Genomic DNA, 11,344 nt, shown 5'->3' with positions numbered 1-11,344 from the left:
TTATAGTCGTCATTGAGGCCAGCAACGTGGGGACTCGAAAGGTAGGGGTTGACCCGGTAGAGACTTGCAGATGCTGGATCCAGGTTGTCGGACCTTATAGATCCGCAGCTGTTGGAGGAAAGAAAGAAAAAAAGGGAGAGTTCTAGTGTGTGAAGCGATGATAAAGTTACTAGACTTGGAAGTTAAGTGATGATATCCATTTCAACGGAAGTGGCATAACACTCCACTCTCCACAGTCCACACTTGTCTCATTAAGACTCAAGAGTAGGGTGAAGGGTATATATGCGGTGAGGCGGAATTGGCAAGGGAGTGCAGCTCAGGGTTAGAAATTTCGGTCATTTCGGATCCCCCAATATAATATTATTTTGGTTGAAATTTTATTTTTTTAATTTTTTGTGAATTTAGTAATATTTTATTTAAAATTTACCAACATTTGTTTAAACTTTTGGAAATTTCGGTATATCGATGACCTCTAATACAATCGGCTAAACCGAATAATTAAACACTGGTGCAGCTGCGGGGACGAGCTCGACTTAATCTTGTCGGATTTTTTATCGTGGGCTGTGAAGGACTTTTTTTTTGTTTAATGGGCTTACAGGGCTGAATTTTAATCCGGAAAACAGCCCATCGATCTAAACATATTTTATGGAGCTATTAAAATTACTTACATGCCTATATTATTATACGCTGGTTTTAGGTCTAAAACTGGACTTCCAAGTAAAGCGTATTTACTCGTTCAGGTAAACTGTGATGCATGGTTCGCAATAATTCATAGCTGTATATTGGTATGTTACTGTCAGGAAAGATACTTTTTTCTAAGGCTTGGTTTAGTTCCCAACTTTTTTTTAAAAACTTTCAACTTTTCCATCACATCAAAATTTTTCTACACACAATCTTTCAACTTTTCCGTCACATCGTTTGAATTTCAATAAAACTTCCAATTTTAGCGTGAACTAAACACACCTTTAAGTCATGTGGATGTTGTAAATTCTAATAGCAGAAAGCTGCTTGTAACCTAGCTGAGGATGTATGTTAACTTGTCTGTCAGTGTACAGTTCATTACTGCTTGTTTAGATTTGCTTCTGTTCATACTTGCTCAGGTAAAATGTGGTGCATGGTCCGCTATAATTAATAGCTCTAACCACAAGTAATTTTCATACATTGAACTGAGGAATTTAAAGAATTGTTTACTTTTTTCTTATGCTTTTAGTTTTTACTTGTTCAAGTAAAATATGATGCATGGTCCGCTATAATTCATAGGCTCATAGCTAGTATGTATGTATGATTATGGCTGTCAGCAAGATTTTTTTTTTTTTTGCACAATTCGTAAGTCTTCTCATACACCGTGGCATTTGAAGACCCGGCAATAATGGCGCCGATAGGGCCGATAGCATATCAGTATAGCACTAACAAGTTTACAAATACGCATGCTTAACATTTACTTAACGAGAGGGGATCAAATACTTGATCACACATAACATAAGAGGGGATGAGAGGAGGTAAAAATAGTAACTAGTAAAATTCACATTTGGAGATGGAATTGATGCAAAGCTATATATAGCTGAAGGCGTGCAACCAAGAACATGCATGCCTCCGCACACACAAGTACCATTTCTCACACCAAACATACTACGTACACATAGATATAATTACAGCAACATCAGATATATATAAACGCGCTTATAATTATGCAGCGGCTAGCTTCATCGATCACCAGACGGTAATAACACACGTAGTACTGTAGAGACTTGATCCTCCATCATCTTGTAGCATCAACTCGGTTGATTATTTCAGAGTAATTATCGCTTAATTAAGATGATGATGCATGGTAATTAATTAGTCCCGGCTCTTGAAGGGGATTGCTCTGATCACCACCACGTGGTAGATGGCCGCCAGTGCCGCTCCGATGAACGGACCAACCCAGAAAATCCACTGCACAAATCCATCCATCAATTAGCACTAGTCAATGAACTAAATTAACGTGCGATTATTAGCAACTACTCCCTCATATCCCATAAAAAACGAATTTAGTATGATAAATTTAGATAGTATATGTATATTCAGATTCATAATAATAGAATATGTCACATTCTGATTGATTTTTTATTGGATGGATGGAGTAGCTAAGTAGTTGAGAAAGCATTAAATAATGGTTGGCTGCATACGTGGTCGTGCCATGCGTGGGCGCGGTTATAGACGATGGCGGCGCCGAGGCTGCGGGCGGGGTTGATGCCGGTGCCGGTGATGGGGATGGTGGCGAGGTGGACGAGGAAGACGGCGAAGCCGATGGGGAGCGGCGCCAGGATGGGGACGTGGGAGTCCCTGGCGTTGCGCTTGGCGTCGGTGGCGGAGAAGACGGTGTAGACGAGGACGAAGGTGCCCACGATCTCCGCCCCGAGCCCGTCCCCCTTGGTGTACCCCGGGTTCACGGCGTTGGCGCCGCCGCCGGAGCCCATGTACAGCCCCCGCTGGAACCCCTTCACCACGCCGGCGCCGCAGATGGCGCCCAGGCACTGCATCGCCATGTAGAACACCGCCCGCGTCAGCGACAGCTTCCGCGCCAGGAACAGCCCGAACGTCACCGCCGGGTTGATGTGCCCGCCGGAGATGCCGGCGGTGCAGTAGACGAGCGCGAAGATCATGCCGCCGAACGACCACGCGATGCCCTGGATCCCCACGGTGGCGCACTTGGACGCCGACTTGTTCACCCCCATCACCGTCAGGATGCTGATGTACAGGAACAGGAACGTCGCCACGAACTCCGCGATCCCCGCCCGGTAGAACGACCACGACGTCAGCTCCTCCGCCTCGAACACCGGCGCCGCCGGCGGCTCCCGGTAGTCCTTCTCCTCCGCCCCCTGCGCCGCCGTCCCGATCGGCTGCCTCTCCGTGTACCTGTTCGCCCCCAGCCTCACATCCTCCTCCTTCCCCTCCATTACTATTAATTTGCCTCTTCTTCTTCCTACTACTCACTACTAGCTCTCTTGCCGGAGCCGGAGACGACGACGACGACGACGACGATGGCGAGCTGTGGCTGTGAGGAGAGCGAGTGGCTTCCTGCTTCTTTTTATAGCTCCTGCTCCACTACTACGTCTGCACCAATGGCCTTCTCTTTCTCTTCCTCTTTACTAATTAATTAATTAATTATTCATTTTGTTTTAGCAGTCGGCAATTTAGTAATTAGTGGACGACAACGATGATGGTAGGGGTTTTTGTTTTACCTTGATTAATCTGTGGATGACAGGAAGCGCTACTGTTACTAAGCTCTGAATATTTGAATTTGATGGTTCATCGGTTGTTGTCAGCGAGAGATAAATAATTCACAAGATGATAAGATAGATTAGTAGTATGGGTTCGTTTGCTACGGTGCAGGTTCTGGAAATTAAAGCCATTTTTGTTTAGGTGACACGGGCCCTGTTTGGATCCTCCGGGCTATTAAATAGCTCTCCGGAATCTTAATTATTTAAGAGTATTAAACGTAAATTACTGACAAAACTCATTCCATAACTCCTAGGCTATTTTGCGAGACAAATCTAACGAGGCATATTAATCCATGATTTGCTACAATAATGCTACAGTAATCAGCTGCTAATCATGGATTAATATACATCATTAGATTCGTCTCACAAAATAGCCTAGAGGTTATAGAATCGGTTTTGTCGGTAATCTATGTTTAATAATCCTAAATAGCAAAATTTCAGAGGGCTATTTAATAGCCCGGAGGATCCAAACAAGGCCACGGACAGAGTGGTCAGTTTGGAAGATTATCCTTTGTGTGAGCTCATCGAGCTGTCTCGACTTGCATAGCATTATCTTTAGCTTGATGATCGATCAATCATAGCCACAAACTAGCCATTCTTCCTAATTGCTAGCAGTTGGCAAACATTGATAATTCAGCATTGCTAACAACTCGACCCAAGAAGAATGAATATATACCTTCATATTATGTGCTAGGTACTGTCTCACTTGCAACAGTAATCCCCTCTCGATTCAACAATCTAGCATATAATAATGTGCGTCCATTCCTCTCAGTGATAAGACTATCAAGTAGTAGCAAAGTCGGCTAGTATGGGGGAAAATGGCCACTAGGGGAAGAAGGGCAGCTAGCAGAGTGGGTCAAAAGGAAAAGGAGAGCTCACTCGTTTATTCACCTCCAAACTTTTTCTTTAAACTTTCAACTTTTCTATCACATCAAAACTTTCCTACATACACAAACTTTCAACTTTTTCGTCGTATCGTTCCAATTTTAACCAAACTTCTAATTTTAGCGTGAACTAAACACACCCTCAGCTATAGCTGCAGCTGTTCATTCATTCAGTCAGTCAGTCACCAAATCAATCTGCATGGACATCATGATCATGATAATGGAATCCAGATGCACTAGCGAACAAAGGCGACCAAACACAACAGAAGCCGCAACCACTCACGAACAAGGTCTACTACTACTACTTCTACGAGAGCAGCAAACGGAAGGAAAAACACACGAGAAACAACAAGGCGAAACTGTACTGCACAAGAGAAAAGGGGAGCTTGGGCGGTCGGACCTGGACAGAGACGGGCACGGCAGCCGTTGCTTCATCGCTGGCCACACACCACTAGCCGCACCACCACCTCCCCTCCACTCCGGTCTCCGGCCTCACATCACCTGTGCAGCTGCATACAAAAAATCAATTCATAAAGGTGCATGCCCTTGGTTAGAAAAACGATGCTACTTCCATTTGCATATATACATCAGTGACGTAGTGATATGGAGTGGTTTTGTCTTTGGTAGAAAAATAAATGGTCAGGACATCACAGTATTTCTGTATTTGCCGTTTGCTGAACAACAACTGTTCATCTATGATGATTCCCTCCCCTGTGTGTCGTGTAGTGCATATCTCCTGCACCGACAAAGCTACTAGGCTCTTGCCACGCGTCCACATGATCAGACATACTCTTTCCGTCCAAATAAAAAAAAAAAGACAAACCCTGGGTTTCTATATCCAACGTTTGACTGTCCGTCTTATATGATTTTTTTTTATAATTAGTATTTTCATTGTTGTTAGATGATAAAACATGATTAATATTTTATAAGTGACTTATCTTTTTAATTTTTTTTATATTTTTTTCAAATAAGACGGACGGTCAAACGTTGGACATGGAAACCTAAGGTTTGACTTTTTTTTTTTTTTTTGGGACCGATGGAGTAGAATCGATCCAGGGAAAAGAAAAAAAACTGGAGAAGCTGGTTTATACCTTCATGGTCCTTTCCATAGCTGTGACACTCCTATCTGGGATTCGACACAATTATGTTGTCAGGAAGAAACATGACAGTTTGAGAATTACAGAATCTGTATATAAAAAAAAGAGTCCATTCGCCATGGATCAGATGGACATGTTCATGGATTGTTAGGACCATGGAACTAAAATCACTTAAAAATTCCTTCATTTCTTATGTGGCCACAAAACTATATAACCGGTTACTATACAAAAGATTGATGCCTGCTAGTGATGACAACATGGATCCGTAGTTCCATACTAGGACAACAGCATTGAAGCCTAGCGCCCTAGTTACAAATACTTCTACGTAGTACTACGTTACTACAAGTCAGTGGAGTCGCGATTCTGCCTCCAGAGAACATATTATGTTACAATACCGTGAGCAAATATAATTTACATCAGACGTATCAGTGAGCCTCTCCAACTCCAAGGCCATGCTGATAAGCTTTCTTACGAGCTTACAGCATCACAATTGGTGTCCTTCGGTGAAGGTTGCATGTGCATGTGCGTGCAGACTCTCTCAGGCTGTCCTCTTGTCCAGAGGTTCCTGAGTTCACCCCGTTTCCTGCCGAGCGCTATGAAGGTGCCTGCAGTAGCATGGTGCCGTGTTAAAATGAGAGCACTAAACCCCTGAAGCTATGAACCTTCTCACCAGGCACAAGGAAGGCTTTACTTACCAAGCGTAAAAGGCACAATGTAAAGAAGAGCTGGTTGACCATGACCATCCATAAGGTTCAAGGCAACATACGTGATCATAAGACCTAAAGAAGGGGCAAAAGAATACAGTATGTCAGACTACAGGTAAAAAACACCAACATGTTGCCGCACGGGTTTTGTTAGATGTTTCAATTGTTCACGTATACATATGAGAATCCCTTTTCTTTCACATTCACGTATGATAATCCTTTTATTTTGTCATTTCCATCAACCAGCAGAAAATAAAAGGTACTACGTCCATCCCTAAATATATGACGCTGGTTAGTTAAAAAATGAACTAACCAACGTCATATAAAAAATAACAGGGGAGTATAAACCAAAGGTCCCATTGTAATTTTGTTTCTACTATCAAAAGTATCCCATTATAGGACAATTTAGTTTAAGCTGTATCTGGCAAACTGTACCTAGAGAGTTGGAAAACACAGGGAAGTGCATGTAAGAAATGGCGTCTTACCAGAACCATAAGCAACCATTGACCACAAAAAGTAACCAGATTGCAAGGTCTTTTTGGCAGCCCAATCATACCTACAAAGAGAGATTGAAAAAAAAATCAGTGTAGTGCTCAATAACGTACTGTGCTCAGACACCTGCAAATCCAAAACAATTTATGCTGATTGTTCTCAAGCCTCCTGAGCAATTTATGATAGCCCACCAGGATTAGGCTACTTTTTTTCACAAACATGCAAAAGCCTTGCACGTTAATATAGCAGGATTAGGCAAAGACTTGTAGATAAAGCGGATGGGCAGAATTTAACACTGACCTTAATGCAAAAGCAATCAACAGCCCAGGAAGAAGTATATCACCAAAGCCAATGATACTGAATCCACCCCATGGATCAAACATTCGTGGGATTTTTAACAGCATGGGCACACCGTCTTCATCAGTCTTATCACCACGGGCAACCTACGAGCAGACGCTAGGGCAATTAGCATTTCGCAAGTTGCAGAAGCAGAACATCACAGTATGAAAGTAGTCATCTGTACCTACCACAATCATCACACTCTCATGAAACCACATCTTGGAGATAAAAACCCAAAAGATGTCATATAAGAAGGAACAACTGAGAAGAACAGATCCGACCTGATCATGATGGAAAAAGAGCAAGAATTGTTATAAAAGTCCCCACTCCCCACTATATGGTAAGCATAAGCAGCAGGGCACAATAATTACCTTGAGGTTAGGTATCCTAACAATTTGGATTACAGTAACAATCAGAGCAATACCCTGAAGACAGGCACCATGTTAATTAACATTCAACCTCCTAATCATCCCAATTGAGGGTGAGGGTATAAAAACGAAACTTCACTTACAAGAATATCTTGCCCAATCCAAGCATAGGTCATCCGGCGATAAACAGCCCATATAACAGCAAACACAATGCAAAATGGACAGACTGCGATTGTAAGGTATGAAACCGCTCCAAAGAAGGGCACTTTCACGAAAGATTCGGCAGCAGGTTTAAACCATCTGAAAGATCACATGATTACTGGTAAGGAAACTTTCTTATGTTCTCTTGGCCACAGCCCACAGCCATGATATATAAATATTCATCTGAGACGTGTCTACTATATAAATCCTAGCCCATAAAACAATTTCAAAGGGCCACAAATGTACCTTGACAATAAAGCCACCAAGCAAGTTTGCAGACCCTGCATAAACAAATAATAAAGAACACACAATGAGCTCAAGAAATGTAAGAACAACAATCATACAAACATAAATATTAGTTTTGAATATCGACTAACAGAACTAAGGTCAATTTAGGCCCTGTTTGTTTAGCTTAAGATTATTGTAATCTAGATTATCAAATCAAATTACTATAAACTAGATTATAATAAACTGACATAGAATAAGCTGTGAGCTGTTTGTTTCTCTGGATTATTAGAGGCATCTAAGGGTAGTGGGTCTTTAGCCACTCAATAATCTGGAAAAAGCTCATCCATAGAAGATTATTAGATTATAATAATCTATCATAATAATCTACTTGTTTGTTTCAGCTTACTCCTAATAATCCAAATTATAATAATCCTAAGCTGAATCAAACAGGGCCTTATTCTTCTATTCGATAAAAGTTATCATGCTTGGCATTAAAGAGAAACCACAAAGCTCCTTGCTCAGTTTGGCATGATTCTTTCATAGTAGTTCATATAGTACTGCCTCACAATTTGTGAAATTTAGCATTTGGAAAGCATACAGATTATATGTTTCAATGGATAAACAGTATAAAGATCTTAGGGCCAGATATCCAGCTAATTAATTACAGGGAAAATGGAATGGCATTGAACACACCTCTACACCACCAATGCAAAAGATGACCACCAGAAGCTCCACAAACCAGTGAGACATAAGCTTGTAGAGCATTATCAAGAAGCAAGATGCAATAACAACAAACAGTATTGCCGATGTCATGTTGATATCTACCATGCCACTAGAACCACCAGCCTCTAAGTTTAGTGAACTTTCATGGCCATCCTACATAAACCAAATGACTGTTAGTTCTCTTTTCAAGCAAACAAAATCCAGAGCAATAGTCAAATAAGCTTCTGTTCAGAACCTTTAGAAGCTTCTCTTGTTCAATAACTGCTTCTCGAGCACTCCATGCTGACCAGTATGATGCACAAAGAATGGTACCAACAGCCATAAGCCACAAAAACACCTCTGCAGTATCAACCAGAGGACGGTCTGGAGAGTATAGCTGCACCGAAACTGAGAAATTGAAAACAAATACGATACATATGTTAGATACTATGGCCAAAAAACAACTTCCAAGACAAAACAAAATTTGAAACAAAAAAAAAAACTACATAGGACATGGCACAAGATTTCAGGTGGTGGAAGGCTTTGAAGATTTACCTTTACCACGTGTAAGAAGCTTCTGTAAATCATTGCCTGCATCTTTTGGCAGAAGAACTGCAGGTATATTTATGTCCAAATCTGTTTCATTTCGGTCGCAGACCATCTTGTATAGCTCTGCAAGTGGAAGCAGGAGTGCAGGACACATGTTAACCACATTTATGAGTGCTCACCTATATTGACAAACATGTGGGGACTGGTGCAATACATGTGTCCAACTTTGAAAAAAATCTGATAACACAGTCAAAGGTAAGTATCTAACTTATCAAACAATATGAAGTGATGAACCACTGCAACTAAATTTGGGTGTGATGCATAGACATTGACCTTTCAATGAAAAAACAACCTAGGAAGTATCTTGAGCACGCACGCACATTAATTATTTGCACCCATGGCAAGAATATATGTTGATCTGCCTATGTAGGGTAAAGAGACTAATGGTTGTAATCTTACAATAGATAGTAAATGATCTTTTAACAAAGGTAAGACACAGAAGAGCTTTCAGGTAGGATGGCAATGGTAAATAGAAGGTTTATAGTGGTCCACCATGCATATGCATAGTAAAATGGTAAGGGAGAATATTATGCTATTCGACTATTTCAACATCTTGATCTACTAACTAATCAGCTGCTGAACGCAGGTATAAAGCAAAGGACATTATATGTATGAATTTACAAATAATTTCACAAATAAGGCATACCATGGACATGATTGATTATTATAATAGCAGAAGCCCCAGCAGCTTCAGCATTCTTAGCTTTTTTAGTGAACTTACAGTTTCCCCTTTGCACTAACAAAACATCTCCAGCAACCTAGATAAAGGAATAATCAGTCACTGGGTAGGAATGTAGGACACCATCGAGAAATCACAAACTATTAATTCGTCATTTCCAGTAAGCTAACCTTCTGTGTGGGGGGATCACAACAGTCAATAGGATCTGCTAACAATAGTCCTGTCCGATTGGCATGCTTTTCCTTTGACTCTATAGTGGGGCCAAAACGAGCACCAACACCAACAAACTCACCATCCTCTCTGTTATTGACCCAGGTTTGCACTTTTACCTGATAACACGGTGATGGAAAACAACATAGTTAAAAGAATGGTCACATGATGGGTAGGAATACTTGTTATCAATAAAGTAGCACTGTAAGGTGTTAGGTATAAAATAACAAATTTGAAGCTATGAAGCTAATGCCCCTGTGTTGTGACCCTGCCTCCTACTTTGCAACCAAACAGGCACCTGGAGAGGGCCCGAGGCAGGTTGCAACAACAGGGGTTAGCCAGCGAGTCAGGTAATGCAAGGACCATAGCTCCCTGCATCGAAACTTGATAATTCTAAAACTCGCCATTTTGAAACCTACACTGACAATCACCATATAGAAGAGACTACAAAATACCATATGCTATACTGACCAACTAAAAACTTAGTTTAACAACTATAAACACTAATTGAATAGCACTAATAACTAGTTGTTCAACAGTTCAAGTAAACTAGTAACTAACGACAGGTCCTCAGCTTACAACCGAAGCCTCCAAAGCAGATCGTTAATTGTAGGCTATAGCCCGCTCCAACGATTGACTGATGAGCTTCAGAATTCAAACCAAATCGGGCAGGCTAATTTAGTCGAGACTCTAAGCAAAGCCGCGAGTCCGTGTCCCCAAGTTATCAATCACCTGTTCTGAGCAGCAAACAACATCGGTGAAGTCTACAATTGACAAAATCGAACAGGCTCTATACCGTCCCCCTGATCTGATACTGTAAAGTCACAAATCAATAGCTCGAAACCCTAGCTTCACCTACGACTGAAATTGAACCGAACACTCCCGTCCCGTGCAGCTCGGAACCGAAAATTCGGGTCGCATCGTACTAAGGGCAAGCGAAGAAACCGCGCAAGCGAGATGGTAGAAAGTCTGGGAAGGGGCGTACGAGGACGAAGTCGTTGGAGCAGCCGGGGATCTTGGGCGCCTCGTCGTCCTGGTGGACGATGTCGCCGCCGGCCGCGACCCCGGCCAAAGCCGCCATGACCAGCAAGAGCGCGGCCGCCATCTCCGGCGAGCTGGTGCCCATGGCCACCGGACCTCTCCTCCTCCACGCTGCTCTCCGCCGCGAGGGATGGATGGGGATGGGGATGGAGATGGACTTCTTCCTCCTCTTCTTCTCCGCTTCTGTTGTGAGTTGTGACGCGGAGGAAGTTGGAATGGACTCGGGGGGGAGGTGGGCGGGTCCACCTGCCAGTGAGCCAGCCAGAGTAGTACACGAGAAGATGGGCAACGTGGACTAGTCGCGATCAGCGGGAGGAGTATCGTGCTCGTACCCGATGGACTTATCCCCATTCTCTCTCTCTTCGGGAGGTAGGGGCTTTACATGGGCCTAGGCCTGCTATGAAAATGTTCATGGGCCAGGTTGACGGCGAAGTAATCTTTTTTTTCACTCTTTTTGAGTAAATTGCCATTTGGTCCACCTTTTATTACCCAAATTTCAATTTGGACCACCCTTAAACCTATCTTTTCAA

The 11,344-nt window shown here is 42.3% G+C and overlaps 2 protein-coding genes across 2 annotated transcripts; both read right to left on the bottom strand.

Annotated features, from left to right (window-relative positions):
- Window positions 1-1,506: 1,506 nt before the first annotated feature.
- LOC127762739 (aquaporin PIP 1-3) lies at window positions 1,507-3,053 on the bottom strand. The gene is made up of 2 exons (XM_052287214.1): window positions 2,166-3,053; window positions 1,507-1,932 (listed from the first exon to the last, which is right to left on the bottom strand). Exons 1-2 carry the CDS (start codon window positions 2,934-2,936, stop codon window positions 1,837-1,839), a joined length of 867 nt encoding a protein of 288 aa, XP_052143174.1. The 5' UTR covers window positions 2,937-3,053; the 3' UTR covers window positions 1,507-1,836.
- A 2,355-nt stretch (window positions 3,054-5,408) lies between these two features.
- On the bottom strand, window positions 5,409-11,037 carry LOC127763331 (signal peptide peptidase-like 4). The gene is made up of 14 exons (XM_052287997.1): window positions 10,759-11,037; window positions 9,734-9,892; window positions 9,531-9,642; window positions 8,831-8,947; window positions 8,532-8,683; window positions 8,267-8,449; window positions 7,592-7,626; window positions 7,288-7,444; window positions 7,148-7,201; window positions 6,965-7,057; window positions 6,738-6,880; window positions 6,431-6,501; window positions 5,937-6,020; window positions 5,409-5,846 (listed from the first exon to the last, which is right to left on the bottom strand). The coding sequence occupies exons 1-14, from the start codon at window positions 10,897-10,899 to the stop codon at window positions 5,710-5,712; spliced, it is 1,638 nt and encodes a 545-aa protein (XP_052143957.1). The 5' UTR covers window positions 10,900-11,037; the 3' UTR covers window positions 5,409-5,709.
- Window positions 11,038-11,344: the final 307 nt, after the last annotated feature.

Source organism: Oryza glaberrima, chromosome 2 (assembly GCF_000147395.1).
Source record: "Oryza glaberrima chromosome 2, OglaRS2, whole genome shotgun sequence".
Classification (NCBI taxonomy): Eukaryota; Viridiplantae; Streptophyta; class Magnoliopsida; order Poales; family Poaceae; genus Oryza; species Oryza glaberrima.
This window is presented reverse-complemented; position numbering and strand designations above follow the sequence as displayed.